Genomic DNA, 22,533 nt, shown 5'->3' on the forward strand with positions numbered 1-22,533 from the left:
TGGGAGGAACAGGAAGTAAAGAGGGCACTCAGAGTGAACTGGGTGAAGGAGAAAATCTGTGTGAAGAACCTCCTGCTGGGTACCTTTCCTCTGTCTTTTCCTTATTGAAAACAGAGGATTAAAGGTACATTTGGTGGGAAAGAAACAGACTATGTGTGTTTGTGCCTGAGACACCACAAAAACAGGTTAGGCAGTGCTTCTTGGTAGCTGAAGGTGCACCCTGTCACAGACCCTAACTGAAATTTTATTAATTTTAATTTCAAGGGACTCCATGTGGTTCAGCTTGAACACTAGATCTGCAGAGATCTCACTAGAAAACTCACAAGACACAAGGTTCTTTAAGGATACTTCAGAACACATTAAAAATGCTTAGAGGCCCAAAGACGTTCTGTGCATGACCTGCATTAAAAGGCATGGTTCAAAAAACTTCAACTGACCCATGCCTTGTGAATCATTGACACAATAGCCTGGAGCAGCTCCTAAAGAAATATTATAGTCTGCTGCATTGATTACTATTTGGGATATGATTAAATATGTCATTAGGAGATTGCATATCTCAGAAGATATGTGGTGGGAATTTCAAAACCACCTAAGTGACTTAGGAACACAAGTCTGAGTGAAAATGTATAGGATTTGTATTCCTAAATCACCTTAGCAATTTTGGAAATCCCACACACAGTGTGATTCACTATCTCTTTTGTACATACGTTCATTAGAAAGCATGTCAGTGTTTTTTCAGTAGGACTTTTGTTATACATATGTCATACAGATTTGTAACACCTATGTACTTCCTGAATTAATGGGATCACAGAGGGGTACAACCCCATCAACCTCAATGTACTTGTGCCCACTCACGTCACCAGTGAATTTGACACATGTTCTATAAAAGTGCATTTCTAATCAGTGTCATTTTTAAGTTAAGAAATAAAGGAATAACTGTAAACTGCAACTATGTGTTTTGATTTTTTTTTCATGACACATCCTACCTAATTCACAGCACCCCGTAGCCTACATAGTTTTCACGACAGACTAGGTTATATCAAGGCAACATTATAAGTCAGATCAAAGAACTGACTGCAAGCTAGGGAGAAGTTACATATATATTGAATTAGAATGCAACGTTCAACTCCTAAACTAGGAATTCGTGACTGACCCTTCATTCATACAGACCCCCCAGAAGTCTATTATTTTTTTTCTGTATTTATCATATATAGAATCATAGAATCATAGAATATCAGGGTTGGAAGGGACCCCAGAAGGTCATCTAGTCCAACCCCCTGCTCAAAGCAGGACCAATTCCCAGTTAAATCATCCCAGCCAGGGCTTTGTCAAGCCTGACCTTAAAAACCTCTAAGGAAGGAGATTCTACCACCTCCCTAGGTAACGCATTCCAGTGTTTCACCACCCTCTTAGTGAAAAAGTTTTTCCTAATATCCAATCTAAACCTCCCCCACTGCAACTTGAGACCATTACTCCTCGTTCTGTCATCTGCTACCATTGAGAACAGTCTAGAGCCATCCTCTTTGGAACCCCCTTTCAGGTAGTTGAAAGCAGCTATCAAATCCCCCCTCATTCTTCTCTTCTGCAGGCTAAACAATCCCAGTTCCCTCAGCCTCTCCTCATAACTCATGTGTTCCAGACCCCTAATCATTTTTGTTGCCCTTCGCTGGACTCTCTCCAATTTATCCACATCCTTCTTGAAGTGTGGGGCCCAAAACTGGACACAGTACTCCAAATGAGGCCTCACCAATGTCGAATAGAGGGGAACGATCACGTCCCTCGATCTGCTCGCTATGCCCCTACTTATACATCCCAAAATGCCATTGGCCTTCTTGGCAACAAGGGCACACTGCTGACTCATATCCAGCTTCTCGTCCACTGTCACCCCTAGGTCCTTTTCCGCAGAACTGCTGCCTAGCCATTCGGTCCCTAGTCTGTAGCTGTGCATTGGGTTCTTCCGTCCTAAGTGCAGGACCCTGCACTTATCCTTATTGAACCTCATCAGATTTCTTTTGGCCCAATCCTCCAATTTGTCTAGGTCCTTCTGTATCCTATCCCTCCCCTCCAGTGTATCTACCACTCCTCCCAGTTTAGTATCATCCACAAATTTGCTGAGAGTGCAATCCACACCAATCTCAAATACTTTACAGACAGAAACAGATCCTCGGGTGTTGTAAATTGGTGAAGCTACGTTGATTTTAATGCATTTAGAAAACATTGATTGCCGTGAAGATCTGCCAATTTAGAATAGCTGAGGTTTTGGCCTGCTGTATAAATATAAATACAGCATTCGTATCATCCTCTGTTGAGATGTAGACTCCATTTTGTACCTTCAACAGTATGCAGAAAGGTTTAGGAAAATAAATTACATGGATTAGAATATGGATGGGATAGAAGGTCTAACACTGCTATTCTTGTGAAAATACTAAGCAGTCAGGACCGCAGTTTTATATTGTATCACTTTTTCTGAATCATAGTTCCACTGACACTGGTCACTGTCACCATGCTGGGATATTGGTCATTACTGAGTCAAAAAGGAGAGTGCCTCCTGCTAAATCGCAACCATGGCTTTACGTCAGTTTTTACAAATTGATTCCCATGTGATGTCCTGGGCAACCTTTTTTTCCATCCCGGGGAAGAGTGATTTGTAAATTTCATGATAATAGAATTCTTCAACACTTGAGCAAAGCTTTAGAGAAGCCTATGGGTGAACTAATGATCTCCTCACATGAATTGATGAATGTTTCATTTAGTGTGTAGAACAAGACCTTTGATACTTACCTTTACCCTCCTAACCCTTTAGTGAATTTAAATATGGTGACAGATATGTCTTGGAAAGGATAATATTAGAGCACAATAATAGTGTTTGGGTATGTGTGTCTCACAGTGTACCTAATTTGTAAACCTGTTTATTTGTGTTGCTATCTTTGCCTATTCCATTTATTGATGAATCTCTAAACAATAAATAAAATTCTATGAACATTTTCTCCTATGTTAAGATTGTATCATCTTGTTCCTGCATTTCACACTAGCACAAACAATGTTGCAGCATTGATTACCATTACATTCTTTTCAGAATTCTTTATACCATAGCTGTTCCCTCTAAATCTTCTTTTTTTCTTCAGGCGCATAGAGTTAATCTAACTCTTTTGGCTGGATCCCTTAATACCTATATTATTCTGCTTGCCCTCAGATATACTTTTTCTATTTCTATAATCATTCATTATCAACACACAGCAGGGCGAAGGCCTCTGCAGAACTGCTCTTGTCCATCAAACTGAAGTGTTTAATATCCTTTTTATAAAAATAAAATTATACTCACTAGACTGTTATACAGTGAGAGAATAGATTATACTTGCTTCAGCACTTAGATAGACACTTAGGCGATAGGCACCCTGAAATACCTTAGATAGATTGGTATTTAATATTTCTAATAATGTGTCACAACTTTTTTCTGCTTTTAACCTTGACAACACTCCTTACCCTGGCATTAAATACCTATTCTCAGAATCTCATGTGTCGTTCCATCCTTCTGGCAAAGCAAGAGTAGGGAGGACAGAGTGAGCCTCATTCAGCACTCATTAATACCATTCCATAATCCCCTTGACCGCTGTTGACTGTACCAAACATGTCTTAACATGTCATTGATTTAAATAGAATGTTAGTGGATGACAGCAGATGTGATAGAGAACTATAAACAAGAGTGTTAATCAGCCTGGTAAATTTCCTTCCATACACCCTCCTACACTAACCATCTGAGGTTTTCCAGGGGGTACATCAACTCATCTAGATAGTTGCCTAGGTTTACAACAGGCTACATAAAAAGCACTAACGAAGTCAGTTCAAACTAAAATTTCATACAGACAATGACTTCTTTATACTGCTCTATATACTATACACTGAAATGTAACTATAATATTTACATCCAATTGGTTTATTTTATAAAAAGATGGTAAAAATGAGAGAGTAAGCGATTTTTCAGTAATAGTGTATTTTTTATGTCTGATTTTGTAAGCAAGTAGTTTTGAAGTGAGGTGAAACTTAGACTTCTGGATGTGCCCAGCCTCATTCATATCCTACTTTATGCACATTCTCCACAGTGCCACAGAAGAATTCTCTAATTTGTCCCCTCAGCCCTACACCCTCACCCAGCATACACAATAGTTCCATTTTTATATATATAATTCAATTACAATAATCTGTTTAAACTTTTTTCTGCATGGTTTGATTTTTTTTTTACTATGCCTTTTTTCATCTGTTTTCAATTGCAATAATCCAGCCTCCAACTACAGTAATGCTCTGTCCTTTATACTAGAACATGTACTTCCCAGGTGTTCCTGTTCTGAGCTACTTCGTCTCTCTGAATGTATCAATAAAGCTTTTAAGCTCCTAACTATTTTATAATATGGGGTTCTGTAGATAATCCTAGCTGTTGATGTACTCAGGCAAGTTTACACAGAACAGCTTGGGGAGGGAGCAAAGGAGAAGGAGGACAATCTCCCTCATAACTTTTGAGTGAGTGAGTGCTCTAACCATTGGGACTAAGGGATATTCATATGTGGGGCTCCCTCAATCTGTCCTGTTAAAGCTGTTACACTCTGGATAAATAATTAAAGATTAATTGGTGCAGTGGGTTTGGATCCTGGGTTTCCCATATCCCATGTGGGATGTGAGTTTATAACCGCCAGGCTATAGACTTATTCGCATACTTGTGCACTCTTGCTCTCTCAGTCCAAATTACTCTTTAAGGGAGAGACAACACACACTCCTCTCATTGATGGCTCCTTGCCCAGTATGCTGGCATTTATGAATCATGGTCTAAGCTGCCTGTCTCTCCCCACTCATTGTACAGGAACTTGGGTGCCTAACTCATTCTTGTGAATCCCAGTGATTTTCTAGGTGTCTAAAAGTTGGGAATTGTGATTCTGAGCATTATACCCCATAACTCCTTTTGTGCATTCAGGCCCTAATCCCTTGAATCCACAGTATTTTATAACCTGTGAAACCTGAAAGAAAATAGCATCAAACAATAGAGCACAATATAAATATAGTAATTACTCAGCAACCTTATCTTCTCATCAGACAGAGTTGGCATGAACGGTAGATTGTTTCTAATGGACTGTTCACATGAGAATGTTCATTCCTTTCTGAAAAATTCTTGAATCCAAACCCACATTATGTCTCTTCAGGCTCCAATTAATTACTTGGATCTTATAAAAGGCCTTAGTGATTTAATTCTCCACTAACATGATGGTTTCCTTTCCCTCTTTTCCGCATGATTGTGATTCACATTTAAATATATACTTGTTGAGGAAGGATAAAAGCTAAAGGCAATTTTATAAAAATAACTGCTATGTTCAAACAGTGCTAAAATTCACAGTTGATAACAGAAATACTGGAAATTGGCAATAGTCCAAAAAAATCAGTTTCAATTATGGATGAGGCTGAATTCATAGCTTTATGTGTTTTTAAAAAATTAAAGACATGGATAATTTTGGGGCATTTACTTTTCCTCTCTTGTGATTAAAAACAATTTTGACTAATTTAGTAGATATATTTGATCTCAGTAGGAGTATGTAAAACTTCGTAAGGAAAAGAACAGCTTTGAAAACTATAACATAAAATATGCCTTTCTTTTTATGGTGCTTTTAAAAACTGATTGGGTATTGTTATTCATTAATACCATCAGTTGTTTATACCAGTTGCAGCTTATTCTCAACCTAGAGATCATACAAAATTAGAGTTGCTTTATCTTTTTTTAAAAAATGAGCAAAACAAAGACACATTTCAGTTCAACTTCTTACTTACAGAAGTTTCTGCAAACAGCTGTCAGCTTAATTCAGAATCACTACCTCTACTTTGATAAAAAGAACCAGCACTGGGCTCAGTCCTAATTTCCCTTAAATCTTTACCAAAACTTTACCAAAGCTGGAGTAAGATCCAGTTTACAGTCTGCCGCAGAATCCCAATACCCAGCAAAATCAAATCTGCTGAAGATTCACAACAACACAGCCAGCCAAACTCTTGGTATCATTTTTTGAAAAATTAAAAACAAAACTTTAATTTAATAAAAACTGCAATAAAGATAAGTGAGATTAACTTCTGCTTGCATCACCAAGCATTGCTATTATTCTTTCCTCCACAATTCTTTCTTACATTCCCCTCTGTGGTCCTTATTTATGGTCACCTGCTACTCAGTTAACACCCATCAAACTACAGAACCATAGAGACTTCAACATCAGACCACTGCACTGTAGCCATTAACTTCTCCACATCACATCTTGTCACTTTTCAGATGGAACCAAATATCCCTGATTGTGATAATTATGCCACTTACAGTAGCATGATCTCTATAGCCACCCTATTCATTCTTCCAGGTCTAGAGGGAACAAAATAAATATGACAAGAAGTGATTAAGAAAAATAATGGTAAAAACAAGATAGCTGCTAATAATACACATTATACTCTACTTACACTTGTTATACCACCAATCACACACACGAGAATTTGGCACGGCTTCATTTATCTTTTCCGTTCCTTACTAAGGAAAGATGTACCAGATTTTGATCTCATTTACACTGGTTTTAAACTTTTCTTACTCCTGTTTCACGATTATTTATGATTACCAGTATGACATCAGAATCTGTCCCGGAATCTTTATTTTGATTACAAGTGGCACTTTTGAAATGAGACTGACCTTCTATTTTACCCTCTGTCAGGAGCCTTGAGCTATAACAACAGCATTTCAAGTTAAATACCATTACCAATAGCCTGACACTTCATGCTTTCACATGCTAGGTGGATAGGTTGTAAATTCCACTACTCTAGGGAGGTTAGCTACTACTTCAAGAAAACAAACGCTTCATCTTTGCTGGCTAAGGAAGCCAATAAAACCATATTTAAACAGCATTCCTAAGACAGTGTGGATAGGGTTTCCCAAAGGAAAAAATATTTGGAGGACTTGTGGAATGGGCCAGCACTGTCAAGTTCTCTGTATGATGATGCATCAGCAGTCCAACTTATCAGAGAGGGCTGTGCCCATTCATGTGGTCCTGCCAGTGTGTAATGTTGCTGACAGCAGTCAGATGCTATGGTGATGAGTCCCAGGTATATACACAGGTAGATAAATACATGCAGACTATTACTGGGTTGAGTCATTAGTCTGAGCTCAGTATGAAAGATTCAAATAAACGGATGCATTACCTTAAAGATCTGCCATTAAGGATATTAATATTCGTTTGTGACTCTCCTTACCTCAGCAGAGGGCATTGTGCCTGCTGTTCGTTAGTCATGAATGTCCTAATCTTAGCAGGCCTTTGAGTTACTTCTGAGATGGAAGGAAAAGCAACAATGCACAAAATTCTTGCTTAACTTAAAGGAAATCTCTCTTAAACTCATGAAGCTCAAGACCCTACAAGCAGCTGGCCAACAAAAGTCATATCAATCAATCAGAACTACAGAAGTGTTTGAAATAGTCCAGATTTTTTGACTTTCAGAGGATGGTGCAGGGGCCATTTGTTTCACCTACCTATGAAGAGTTGAGATATTGAGGTATAGGCTGATGTGCAAGGGTGTTAGCTTTTGATTCATAGATTATAATGCTAGAAAGTACCACCATGATTATCTAGTCTGACCTCCTGTATAACAGGCTATAGGACTGCCGTGAATTAATTCCTGTTTGAGAATAAGCTGCTCTTTAGTAGATGGGGTGAGATGATTGAACAATGTATTTTGTTTGTAATTTTTAAGAACTGGCAGGTTGCTCAGAGACGGTGTATGGGCACTTTTTGTAATTCTAAATATAAGAAAAAGAGTGGGGGGAGGAGAACCATCCTTCGCTAAATGTGGTAATAGAGCAAGGGAAAGCTTAAATAAAAACCTTTACAAATATTAAATGCCATCTAGTGTATAAAATAAGAATAATTCATCCCATGATACTTAATAATAAACATTCTAGCTGGAATATCTTGAAAGCCAGACAACAAACTGCACTATGTGAAAGCCCACAAGTAGGGACTACACGGATCCATTAATGTGCATCCACATCAGTGCATTTTAGAAATCACACCCTATGTACAGCACATTATCTGACCATGTAGACAAGTCATAAGAATCTGGCCTGCTGTGGTTTTAGTAGTATGTTGCTGGTGAGCTCAAACAATTCTCCTAAAGAATTTTAACTCATAAGCTCACCAGTGGTAAATTAGGAATGTAAAACTCTTCATTTACCCACCTCTCCTTTAGTGAAGTTCTCATGATATTGTAATAAAGGTCTCCCACACTCATTTCCCCTCTTAGTGAATGATAAAGTATGTGCCGTGTGCTAGCAGAGAGCAGGGGTGAAAAATCAGGAGATCTATTCATTTGGTTTTCCTTTACAAAAAAAAAGAATGCATTCTCATAACCATCACCAAACAAGGAGGAATCGCCATTTGGCAAGACTGTATTAAGGAAGGATTTGTCCGCAGAAAACTATACCAATGCAGTTAAAGAGGTACAACCTTCCTAGTGTGGACACAGTCATACCGTATAAACATGCATATACCTGTTTATAACTATGGGGGAATAAATTATACTGATATAAGCATCTCTATGGTGATATAACTGGGTCCACGCTAGGAATTGCACAGATATCCTATTTCAGTAAAAAATGGTATCCATGATCAACATTTATACCAGTACAAAAACCGTGTGTACACCAAAGCTAACATATTTGCTACATTATATTTTGTTGCTGAGAAATATAATAAAAACCCAGTATATAAATTCGATAGCACAGTGTTCAATGTGTGTAATTTGAAATAGGATTGGGAGGGAAGGGGTGAAGACCTTAACCTGAATTTGGATTATATTTGTACCACAGTAAATCAGGAGTAACTCCATTAAAGCAAATGTATTTACACCAGTGTAAAAACTAGTGCGAGGACAGAATTGGGCCCCTCATAAGAGGAATTTCCTACCCTTTTTTCTTTCAAAATACCTGAGACTTCAGGCAGTTTATTGCATTCCCAGAGGGGAAAAAAGTAGATTTTTATAAGAATTTTTATGAGCCTTCATGAAGCAATCCCTGGAAGGGCTGATTATTGTGTCCAAAGAGGGGGATTGAATTCTCTCACCAGCAGGGAAGTCAACCAACCTTTTCTTCAGTTTGAAAGCAGAATTTTAACAAGCTGATGTCACAAGCACATCGTGCTCCCTTTCATAGTGGCTGCATTCAGCAGGGTTTAGCTTCAACCCCTTTAAGGTGATTTTGCTACTGTTTCTGGGCATTTGATAGTGCCTCCAGTAGAGACGGCTTTTCCATTGATTATATGTTGTCTTTTTTTGTCCGATGCTTTGAGTTATATATCCTAGCAGCTGCTCTCACATAACTCTTTATGTGCATTATTGAAAGACCAGCTAACTTTGCATTTGTGTTTGTTCTTTTTTCATTTGCAAAACATAATGGTCAGCGGGTGTAAATTGGCATAGCTCCATTTAAGTCAATAGATCCATATCAATTTACATCAGCTGAGGATCTGGACCAATGTTCACCTGCTAACCAGGATGTGTAATTGCTGGGCCACTGAGTGATGGAGCCATGCATGCCATGCCCCTATGGGTAAGAGGGATCTAGAGCTGCTGCTGCTTTCCTCTCCTTCTTTCCCCCCAGGGGAGGAAATGGGTTGATCAGGGTGTGAGGTCAGAGCCTGTTCCAATTGCTTTCTGCTACCATTGGATGAGTGGGATCAGGGCAGACTGATTCTCTGTATCCACCAGAGGCAGTGATGATGAAGGAGGGTTGTTTCTGCCTGCCAGTGGCTCGTTTCTCTTTGTTTCAGCTTAAACAAATCATCACTCACACATCCAGACACATGCATTCTGTATATGCCACATATGTTTCAGAAAAAAATGTATTATAAATGTTTTAGAAAATGTTTTAAAGTGTTATTGAGATTCTCTTTTTTGTACTCCTCTGCCTGTACAATGCACATTGAGAGAAACATATAAGTATTGCATTTCAAAATTCTTTTAAAATTACCTAAAATAGCATTTCTGTACATAAAAGTGTTTTGACTTTTAATTCACATATCTTAGGACCTTCTAGGTGTGAATCCTGTAAGTCAGACCGGAAAGAGGAGATCTCCTCTTTCCATTGGACTAAGGCTCCCATTTTGGCTTGTGAGATCTGTTCTTAGATCAGATACTGTATGCTGCCCACACTGGGCATCAGGATGCGGTAATTTTGGAGGCAGAATTCTACATTGGTGAAGAAAGTTTTTGTGATGGGTAGATTTATAAAAGAAATCGGGAGCTGTTTGAAGCCCTCAGAGTAGCTGCCCTCAGAGCTGAGTAGCAGCTTAAGTGCCACAAAGAGGCTAGAAGTAGCTGTGTGGTAGCTGTGTGAAAGCTATTCCGTAGCCACCTTACCCTCCTGGCCTATAAATGGTGGCGAGCATATGCCCCCATGTAATTTATTTTTTGAGTGTGATTCCCACTGGAAAGAAAGAGCACAAAGGAACAAGTCAAATATAAAAAGAAAATGCAAATTGTTAAGGTACCTATTAAGATCTGTTGATACATGTATGTCCCAATAGATATGCACTCCCCTGAAAAAATTAAATTATGCATTGAAAGCTAATTGCTCTCATTATGCTAGTTAGGTAGAACACTCTTAGATTTTCACTAATGGTGAGGTCAAATACAATCAAAAAGCTATTTTATAAAGAGTACTGGGAGGGGAATTTGCCTCCATCAAGGATCTCAAACAGTATGTTAAAGGTGATGGTGGTGGTTTTTGGCCATGGGCCTATATAAAAAATGTTGAGTATTGTTGTCTTTGATATTGGCATCCTTTGTGACATTTGGTTTCTGCTTTCCAACAGTGGGATGGAGTAGGACCTCTTCCAGACTGTGCAGAACCACCAAAAGGAATCCAGATGCTGTGGCACCCTTCAATAGTCAAACCCTACCTCACACTTCTCTCTGAGTGCTCAAATCCAGACACACTGGAAGGAGCAGCAGGTGCACTGCAGAACTTGGCTGCAGGAAGCTGGAAGGTATGGACTACTAAACTTTTTAAACTCTAAGAAGCTCACATGGATAACAACAAAGGTATTATAGATATAAGTGCAACTCTGAGGCGGGGAGAAAAGCCACACATTTCAGAAAACTATCTGGAAAAAGGAGTCAAATTTAAACTGCAGAATTTCATGTTTGTTTTATTTCTTGTCAATAATCCTATTTCCTAAGAAATCCCAGCACATAGCATTTATAATTGATTCATTAGACATTAATCTAGTTAAATATGAAAAATTACTACTGAAAACCCAATATCCAAAAGAATAAAAGCAGCGACACCACAAATCTATACAGTTAATGTCATGGAAAATGAATAAAAAATCTCACCGGTGACAACTGATTGAGACCACTTTGCAATGTCAGAGCAGAAACTGGTTGACTGCACTCTGGTTATGAGAAACTGAGAGAACATAGCAAGATATAATGAAGTGACACAAAGACAAGAACCCTAGCATCCATTTTTTTCCCTTAAAAAATCAATAAAGACACAAAACATTAAAATAACATTATGGTTAAGAGTAAAAACAAGGCAAGGAAATTCTGAATTCAGACTATCTTACCAATGCGAACATATTATTTGTGCCTCCACTTTTGGGTATGTCTAACCAAAACATCAAATTTTTTGGTCTCTAAATATTTGGAATAATCTGATTAATAATTTTACCACCAGATCTGGAACATATATTTAAATTTTAAATAAATGGATAAACATTTGTGATGGCATCCTGGCCTGAATTTTTTACCAATTTCTGTGGCATGCATTTTCTTGGTGATAACTTGATCTGATGGGATGAGAGTCTGGACCACCTCACATTGCTCCATTAGTACAACCCTGCCCTTATATTAATTAAGACCTCTCAGGTTGCACACAGAAGTTGGGGAGCACAATATTCAAACTTGGGTGCTTTGAGGATACCCAGTTCAGTATTTAGGTGCTCAAATGCCTATTTTAGGTGTGTAAGTGCCAATCTAATTTATGCACCCACTTTGAGAATTGAGTCCTGGCACCAAAAACAGCTTTTTGCTGAACAGAACTGTGCTGGGAGTTGAATTAGAACACCCCATAGCTCTGCAGAGGTATATGGCTTTTAATTGCTCTGTTCCACCAGCCTTATAACATGCCATTGACCATCACACTCAGCTATCTAGTGAAATGTGTAACAAAATGTCTGCCCTTTGACCTGATCCTGAATGGTCATCCACTGCACCCATAGAGTGACAATAATGAGGTGAACTGCCAATGGATACAGGAAATAAAATCCACTCCTCCAACCTAAAGCTGGTGACGGGGCTGCTACATAGCCACAGACCTACCATACTAGTTGGAAGAGCTGTGGCACTGGACCTGATGACCAGTCCTCATTATGGCCTTCCACATCAGCCTATATGGGGCTGACACAGAGGTAACATACATTTGGTTTTATTCATCTAGTACTTAGGGAGTGGGTGTGTGCAATAAAAAGAGAGGACTTGGTGAGTTCCATTGAAAATGGTATCTTGGAAGAACTGTTTTGAACTTCACCATTATACCAGCTGAGATCTCAGGGAGAACTTGCTTGCTCTCTTACTGCTCCACTTTTCTACAGATTCACTTATTCCATTATGAATGACACATAGAAGGCAAAATGAGTATATTTAATTTGGCATCTCATACTAGTCATACCTGTGAGGGGAATAACACTCCTTGGGGATTACATCAGCACTGAAGTTTCTGCCTCTTGACCTTTCTTTTCTGCTGCTGAAGTTCTCTGAAGATAAAACTACTGACATAACAGGAACCAAACTCTTAAAAGAAGAGGTTCTTCCTATGGAAGGTTCCCATTTTTTGTGCAATTTCCTATGAGAAATTGTAATTAGGCACAAGGAGGGATGGAGTGGGAAATGATCTTATCATGAGATTTGTTGGTCAGAGTTAGTCTAAAGTAAATTGAAAGAAACAAAAAAGAGGAAAGTCAGCTGCGCTAAAACCAAATGCTGCTGTCACTGTTATTGCCATTTGTATTATAATGGTGCCCAAAGGTCCTCAGAGAGCATCAGGGTCTCAATTGTACAAACACATATGAAAGTTTATAGTCTAATTCATACACATGCATTATTTTTCAAGAACTGATTCACTCTTTTCCTTTCTCCATTTGTGCAATTGTCTAATCCTGTACTGTGACAGAGAAGGTAAGGCCTTTAAAACAGGCCAGATGTTCCAAAATCCCATGAAGGGAGAGTGGAGAGATAAGAGAAAACCTAGAATAATTTTTAAAAGATAAAACTGTCGGGGGGGATTTAGATACTTATCTTCCATTGATATTAATGGCTGATATGTGCCCAAATCCCCTAGTCTCCTTTGAAAATCTCAAATACAAAGTATGAGACTCGCTCTATAGCTCTGGTGATTATAGCCAAGCTGAAATCTATTTTGAAATACATAGGGCAATAGTCTTCCATTCTAGGGCATATATTTTCCCTTTCATATGTGCATATATGTCTGCTAAGGTTGGCCTCCATGTTTTGTGGTCAAAGACAAAGCTGAAAAATGTAGGATTGGGTCCACCATGACTCCAATCTCTTTGAATAATGAAACTGTCAAAGCAGTCATGCAGCTTTTGCTATTTGGGTTCTATACTCACCAATTCCTTCAGCTCTCGCACAGAGGTTCTCCACTGGATTGGCATCTCAGTGTCTTCCGTGGGTCCTTTACAAAGAATGTGGAAATAACATCATCTTGGCATGACAACCAAGTTCAGGATTTATTCGAGTTTCCTTTGGGCACTCATTATTGTTTGGTCTTTACCAAGATTGTAAGGGCACAGGTATTCATTTTCCTATGCAAGAAGCAAGAAGGTGTGTATATGAGGTGTTTTCACATTTCAAATTGAATTCTTAGAACTCAGATTTTTCCTGCTTAATAATAATCTCTTGTTTCTACATCACTCTGGTATATGCATTAGCCTAAAGTGCATTCCACAGCCCTGCCCCTAATATTTTTTTATACCCTGAAGGCTGAGTCCTGTAAAAGGAAACCCCCAGTCCCAGTTCTTTTTATAATTATATCATGTTTTTATACAGGATTTTTCTGTGAGTCTGATGGCAGCATCTTTTTCTTCCTGGTAAAAATAATAAAATGTCAGGTTCCTTATGGTCTTGGCCAGCATCAGCTGGCTTTATATATAGGATTTTTTTCTCAGGAAGCTGGGAATGAGCAACAGGGAATGGATCACTTGATGATTACCTGTTCATTCCCTCTGGGGCACCTGGGATTGTCCACTGTCGGAAGACAGGATTCTGGGCTAGATGGACCTTTGGTCTGACCCAGTGTGGCTGTTCTTATGTTCTTATGATCTAATCAAAGTGTAATAAAAAATAATGTTTAAAACTCCCACATTTACCAAAGTCTAATCTAAGTCCATTGGAAGCCAAATTCTGGCCCTCAGGTACATAGGTGACTTGACTGTGAATTTGTATACATGTTTCTGACAGCTGAATTTGGGCCATTGTGTATCTGTCTATTCTATGTAAGATATTTTGGCACCTAAGAATCAACTTGATACCTAAGAATCATATTGCAGATGTTAACTTGATCAGGACATGCAAGTGAATCACAACAGAAACAGGTGTTGGGAAACAACTAAATACCTAGGCGCTAAACTGCATAAACCACTTCAAAATGCAAAAGGCAAAATTACCGACAAGACTTTTTAATGATTCAACTGTGAAGTGGGAAACTGAGTCATGAGTTCACCTAGTTTAGGCTTAATCAATCTTTGTCTTTACTTATAATTTTTCAGACAGAATCATGATCACTTATAATTTCTGAGTCTGTATTTATGACAGAATAAACAGATAGACAGAACAGGTCGGAGCCCAAATTACTGAGTTCCAGGGTACTGGGAAGCTCTCCTCTCAGTCTCTAGTCTGATATTCTCCAACCTGGGCCCTTGTTCACTTGTTTGTTTATACCTTTCCATATTACATATTCATTAGCTTTCTGCCAATCAGTGTTATGATGCATATCCAGTTATACTTTTACTCAAACGTTCATAAATTGTTTTACATTTTCTATTCTGTTACTGTAAATCATGAAACATTTCATCAACATTACACTAGCAAAACATAATCCTTATTTTTTACCAATTTTCTTCACATTTTAATACTATAGTTTGGAATGCGTGAATCATCCTAAATTATTAGTTAACATGACCTTTATTTTTTAATTTGAATAGGACTGTTTTGGGGAACAACATGACCATAATGTCAGCGTGTTCTTACCTTTTCTAAACCAGGGTGTTCAGGGGACTTTCTGCTCATGTTTGTAAATCATTAAAAGGTCTTGTCAGTAATTTTACCTGTTGCAACACAGGGATGGATTTTAAGCAGCAGGCTGCAGTTTTATGAAACTTAACATTGAAGATAAGTGCTACCTGCCCCATCTCCCCATACCAGGCATTTAAGTGGATCCAGTGCAGGGTTTACATGGCTCTTATCATATAGCCCATCACTCAGAGTAAACTCTCCACTGCCTATCCCTAGGATTCTGCTTGCTCTGCTGAATCCTCTCATCCTCCCCACTGTGAAGGGGACAGAAGGTATAATAACTCCTCACTTAACATTGTAGTTGTGTTCCTGAAAAATGCTACTTTAAGTGAAACGATGTTAAGTGAATCCAATCTCCCCCTAAGAATTAATGTAAATGCGGGGGTTAGGTTCCAGGGAATTTTTTTTAGCCAGACAAAAGACATTTTTATATATATATATATAAAAAATACACACACATATACATATATATATATATATATATATATATACACACACACACACACACACACAGAGTATAAGTTTTAAACAAACAGTTTAATACTGTACACAGCAATGATGATTGTGAAGCTTGGTTGAGGTGGTGGAGTCAGAGGGTGGAATATTTCCCAGGGGATGCCTTACTGCTAAATGATGAACTAGCACTCGGCTGAGCCCTCAAATGTTAACACGTTGTTAATGTAGCCTCACACTCTACAAGGCAGCACGAATGGAGGGAGGAGACACAATAGACACATGGCAGTGGCTGCAAACATTCCCTGTGGAAAATGAACGTGATGATGAACCCATGCTATCCCACTGGAGTGCACCACTCCCTCCATTTTCCAAAGTGCCTGGCCAGAGGTGGGAGGGTGCATGTGTGTGTGTGAGACAGAGACACACACCGTGTGTGTGTGAGAGAGAGACAGAGACACTCACAGTGTGTGTGTGTGAGACAGAGAGAGAGAGAGAGAGAGATGCGCATTGCCCTTTTAAGTATGCTGACCGCACTCTAAGTAAAAATAACAGGAGTACTTGTGGCACCTTAGAGACTAACACATTTATTTGAGCATAAGCTTTCATGGGCTACAGCCCACTTCATCGGATGCATACAATGGAACATACAGTAAGAAGATATATATATACATACAGAGAACATGAAAAGGCGGAGTGAGAGGTTAATTAATTAAGATGAGCTATTATCAGCAGGAAAAAAAAACTTTTGTAGTGATAATCAAGATGGCCCATTTAGACAGTTGACAGGAGGTGTGAGGATACTTAACATGGGGAAATAGATTCAATATGTGTAATGACCCAGCCACTCCCAGTCTCTATTCAAACCCAAGTTAATGGTATCTAGTTTGCATATTATGCAATAATTATGGATGATGGACAAACCAGGATGATGTTAAGTGAGGAGTTACTGTACCAAAGAGGGACCTTGGTCTGCAAAGACTTCAGGTTTCCCTTTTCCCCGTAGGCCTGAGGTCCACAGTGAAATCCCAGGTCTCTTATTTCTGGCACTTTGGCCTTTTATCTGCACTGGACACTGACTGCAAGTTATGATGAAGTAAACATTCACACAATTCCTAATATTTAATTTCTGTAGCCTATACCTGTTTAACCTAACTGTGTCTCTGTGACACTGTGCAGAAGGTAAAAAAACCTACCAGGCCTTAGCCAATTTGGCCCCAATGGGAAAAATTCCTTCTTGACGCCAAAAACAGGTGATTGATCAGACCTATAGCATCCTAAAAACACAGTTCCTATACTATATAACTATGAGGAGAGAGGGTGGGCTCAACTAAAATGGGGCAAGAGGTACAAGAAACCGCAGGAAAGGGTTTAAATTAATTATTGTGAGGAGCAAGGAGCCAGTCAGCTCCTCTCTCTCTGGCTGGCCAACAGGCAGCAGAGTACCCCGCCTACACTCCACATTTCATTCTAAAGCTCTCTAGCACCTTGTGGATCCAATCCAAGTCTCCCATCCATTAAACTGGTGGGTGGCATTTCTGAAGTCTCCAAATAAAGGACCACCTCAGCTGTAATCTTCTCTGTGTTACAGAGTTAAAGATGAAGTGTGGTATCTTTGGCTAGGGATTTCCTTGCTTTTGTTAGGCCCTTAAAGAAACCACTTTTTTTCTTAATTTATATTTCTTTGTTTTGTTTTTGAACAGTGATACACCTTATATAGGACATTTCCTTTGATAACATAATTATCTGTAGCAAAATAGCTGCCATAGCTACTTCAATCCTCTTTCATTTCCCTTTGTGTCCCAACAATTCTCTCTTGACTGCCTGTATAGCTTGAAGCATCTTAAAGCTAAAATACTTTCTGTTCATGCTTCAAAAATGTCCCTTAAAATCAGTTGCATTTTAGAAATTAAATGTATGTGCCTCATGCAGATAATCTGCACATGGAATTATGCCCCTTTCCTGTGTACTGCTTCCTGTGGCTGCCTTTAGAATCTTTCTCTTGGGTCTCCATTGTTTTTATATCCTCTTTCATTTCACCCAGTGTCACTCTGCTTTTGTCTTAGTTCTTTACAAGCCTCTTAGGGTAGGAAGCTATCATTCCTCCGCCAGTTCTTCTCAAGCCCTCTCTTTCCATTTCCCCTGCTTGATCACTCAGCATAGATGGGTAGCATAGTGTTCTCTTGATTACACAAGTCAGTGTTTATAAGTAGGTACCTGCCTCTGATAACTAGCAGGTACTGTACAAATAGAATTAGTTTTCCAGGTCACAGTCTGATCTCTTGAGATAGCCAGCATGAGATATCTGGCTTTATTCCTTAGGCAAATATCTGCCTTTCTTCTTCTAATCCCATTCTGAAGAAATCTCTTTATAGGAGTGAGAGACCTATTAAGCAAATCATTTGACAAAGAAATTGAAGACATAAAAGAGATAAGTTCAGTCAAGAGGTCAGAGCAGTTATCTCTAAGGATAGCAGGCCAAAATGTTTCCAGAACCCTCCTGTCCAAACACACAATCAAAATTATTCATTATTATTGAATACTTCTTGTCTAAAGCATCATTCATCTGGATTATCAATCTTCTACCATTATTAGGCCAGGAGACATTGAAGGTTCCCTGCCAAACTTTTCTGATTACTCCAATTGTATAGAAAGACAAGGTAGGTGAAGTCATATAATTTATTGGACCAACATCTATTGGTGAAAGAGACAAGCTTTCAAGTGTGTCTGATTGTTTACACACACACACACACACACACACACACACCCTTTGAAGTTACATCAGACTTTTTATTCCAACAGGAAAGTTATTAGTTCAAGTAGAAAGTCTGTCTGTCTGCCTAAGTCTCCAAAACATTCATGTGATAAAGCCACATACTATACAAATGAGAAGACATTTTATAATATATCAACTATTTAAATCAGTGCCAACCCAAACTGATAAAACCCCCACACTTTTAAAGAATCAAAAGCTCTATAAACAGTCAAGTCAAGATCTGTCAGGAATTCTTAACGGGATGGAAATTTGTCCCAGGCAGATATATACACTAATAAATATAGAAAATTATGAGCTTTGTGGGAGAGTAGTCAATATTATTCAAGGAAGGAGGATGTCTTCCACTGTCACAACTAGTACATAGCACTGCCATCCCATAAAGGCATCATGGGCATCATCCTGAGGAGTGGGAGAACAGTAGTCTGAGATGAACCCATTTACAGACTGACTCTTTATTACACACAGTATGTTTGCTTCTCATAAGATTTGAAGGCTTATCCTCAAAACCTTGTAGGTCTTAAAAGATCCAGTATTTGGTGGGGATTAAGGTATCTCTCAAGGAAAGAAATTAGGTTGTGAATCCAAACAATGTGTTTGTGCTGTAGGAGTGACAGTAGCAAAGAAAAATGGGCACCAGGCTTCCAAATTCAGTTCCTTCAGCACAGACAGTATAGTTTTCTCAAATATTTAAGAAAATTTCTTTTTTACTTCACCTTGTCAGATTACTACCTTCTATTTAAACCTAATGGAGGTCATGGGATAAGGGGAAAGCAACCAGTAAAGAATTTTCTCTAGAGCAGTTGGTCTCATACTGTAGTCCACAGACCCACTACTGGCATGTGGAACCTTTTCTAGTTGCCCACAAAATGAAATAGTGTGAGAGCTAAGGACTGGGGAGATAGGGTTAAATGCTAAGGAGTGGAGTGTCCATGAGAGGCTCACTGTCTCTCTTATGAAGTGTTCAGTAGATTGAAAAGTTTGGCGAACCCTGATTTAGGTCAATCAAAGTGATTGCACGGGTGCACCAATGGAGATACATGGGTTAAAAAACAGACCTGAGATTTTAAGAACAGACTATTCTCTTTATTTGTAGTGAATAAAACCCTTTCTTTTTCTACTTTTGGATTGTTCGCATTACCTTTTAAATGATGTTCCCTATGGAGCAGTGTGGATTACTAGTCCCACAGCCTACAGTTTCACTCCCTGCCCCAATGTGGCTTTGATTACCTCTGTGGTAGCTTACATCTCAGATCTTCCCCTTACTCTTCAGAGAGTTCACAGATCCTTTGGGGGATGAAATATACATTATACTTAGGATACAAACTCCAATTGAAATTGATGAGTATACGAATTTAGTTGTGTCTGTGTGTGTGGGTGTGTGGGTGTGTACCAGAGAACCCTGATATAGGTTGGGGGGTAGGGAGGTATCCATTAAAAACATCAGCTTTGTTTAGTCTTTGGCATTCCAAAATTTTCCATTTTGTGCTGAATGCATAATTTCATTGTGGGGGGAAAAATCTTCCTTACTTTGTGCTTACCAGAAGAATATAGAAAAACACCAAAAATGTTAAAAGGAGGACAGTAATTTAATCTTTCTAAATTTTTTAAAAAGAAATAATTTTCATCTTAGGGTATCACTTTTACACTGAGTTTCTGCCTAATTTGATCTTAATTCCATGAGGCGTAAAGCACTGGAAATAGCAATGACTGTGCCAAACTAAGGAATTATTTTCCAAATTTCTGTATTTTTCATCTTAGTTATGTGACTAAAATAAAAATGGAAACTATGAATAAAAGTGGAAGTAGAGATGTACTGCACATCTTTGGAGTGATGTATAGTAGTCATGCCCCACAAATTCCATTATCTGTAAGAGTATTGCTGCACAAATTGTGACTCCCATGCATGTCTTTGAAAATTTAGCTGCCATCTGATGCAACAGAAATGGATTTTTTTATTCTAGCTCTCCCCAAAGCTTATACTGTTCCCACAGGAGTCCTTTCTCTTTACAAGCTGAGCAATTATTTGATCATTGATATTACAACTGATTTATAAAGTAATTGGATGATTAAGTATTTTGGCAGAGCTTCTCATTTACAAAGAGACAATAAACCATTTGTCTCCTTCCATATTTTTCTGTTCATATCTTCTATACTTCTTTACACTCATACTAGCTATTGACCAGCAATGTGGAAATGCAGGCATGTTTCGTAATGGCTTTAGGCAAACTAAAAGAATTGTCAGTACATGCAAGAGTGATTCAATTTCTCAAGTCTGGGAGAGAATAAAAAAGCAGTTTGGAGCATCTCAATTTCACTATTCCTGAAATATACACACCACATCATCATTGCTTGCAGACACTATATCCTAATTGGCAGTTTAAGTAAAGAGAGACATATATTTTTCACTGCTTTCAAAATGCAGCTTCATGTTTAGGTCTCCAGAGATTGCTCATACAATTAATAGACAACCCCAGGTTTCCACCCTAAGGCATATGATTTATAAACATGGATGTAATGATAGTGGCTACATCACAAAAATAAGTCTGTCAACTTCCCTAAAGCAGGACGAGTTATCCTGCAGTGCTGCAGAGGTAGTTAACTCAGGAAAAATGAACATAGAGCAAAACTGTTGCTTTAAAAAAAGTGTTTTACCTGGATTATTTATGCTATGCTAATTAATGGGTGCCTTAGCTGCAGAAAAGACATACATGCCAAACAGCCCTGTTGAGGAGGGAAATGTTATTTTTCATACTCTGTTGCTCCAGCAAGCTCCTAGTTCAATGTCTTTGCTTTCAGTGGAGTTAAAAAGTGTGTCTCCAATTTGTTTCTCAAATGTCCCTATTTCTTCTAAATGATAAGCAAGAAGCTAGTGCAACTTTAGGTCTCCTAAAAGAAATGCTGACAATTTCCAAAGACACTTGGAAATGCTGAGAACCACTTTTGTTTACAATCACTATAGTATGGTACGTTTTGTAGAGGTGTTCACAATACAATGGGTAATTGATACCATGATTGTACATCCCCACTGTCATTACTTAACATACACTTTTTTGTAAAAAAATGAGGTAATCCTTATTCAAAGTAAGAGACCCGAGCACAGTGTCCTTACTGAGGCAAGCAGTGTCCCTGGATGTGCAATGTGCTGGCGTGAACTCTTACCCACAGGCTGCTCCAGTTATAGGCAGCCGAGGCAGATTTCTGGGAGTTTAGATTTACTCCAGTTCCATCTATGGGTGGCTGCAGAGGGGGAAGAGGCTGGCGGTGCTGCCGGGGTCAGGGGTTAGCCACCAGCCAGGGTTCTGAGGAGCAGGAGGAAGCCCCCTGCTGGGGAAGCACCCCCACGGCTCCCCACCCTGGCACAGTAAGATCGCAGCTGTGGTTCAGGCGCAGAGCGGCTCGGGACTGCTCCTGGCAGCACCGTGAGCACTGCTGGGGTTTGGGCCACAAACGCAGCAACCCACCAACTCCAAGTAAACACCCACCCCAGACCTGCTGCTGCATGCCCGGCTCCTGCTGCAACCACCAATTCCAACTCTGCCACATCCAGGCTTTGGAGACACTGCCACCACGTGCTGGGGGGCTGGCTGGGGCCAGGGTTTCAGGGCTGAGTTGTGGAGACCCCCTCTCTATCTAGTGGGATGGTGCCTGTTGGTCCCTTTGCTGGGGCATCAGCACTCCCAGTCTGGGTGGTTTTGTGTAAATCAGAGTCTTCGCTTCCCAATAACTGGGGCCCAGTGGGCTGAGAGCTGCCACCTGCTGGTGCCTGGGTCCCACTGTGGTTGAGCTGAGTGGCTGTGACTCCCGGAGAAAGAGCCGCTGTAGTCCAGGGGTGCTGAGCTGGGTCTCACTCCCCTTGTGAGTCCCAACCTACCCGGAAAGGGCCATTGGGAAAGGGGACCCCTGCTGGGGGATCACCTGCCCAGGGAGCTGGTCTTGGC

At 39.4% G+C, this 22,533-nt stretch overlaps 1 protein-coding gene across 1 annotated transcript in view; it reads left to right on the forward strand.

The window, feature by feature from the left end:
- CTNND2 (catenin delta 2) overlaps window positions 1-22,533 on the forward strand; it is an 867,924-nt gene that overhangs the window by 735,383 nt on the left and 110,008 nt on the right. The window contains exon 9 of the mRNA XM_084621097.1: window positions 10,866-11,039. Coding sequence (XP_084477223.1) covers window positions 10,866-11,039 — 174 coding nt within the window. The remainder of the gene's footprint in view (window positions 1-10,865; window positions 11,040-22,533) is intronic.

Source organism: Lepidochelys olivacea (assembly GCF_965140295.1).
Source record: "Lepidochelys olivacea isolate rLepOli2 genome assembly, chromosome: 2".
Lineage (NCBI taxonomy): Eukaryota > Metazoa > Chordata > Testudines > Cheloniidae > Lepidochelys > Lepidochelys olivacea.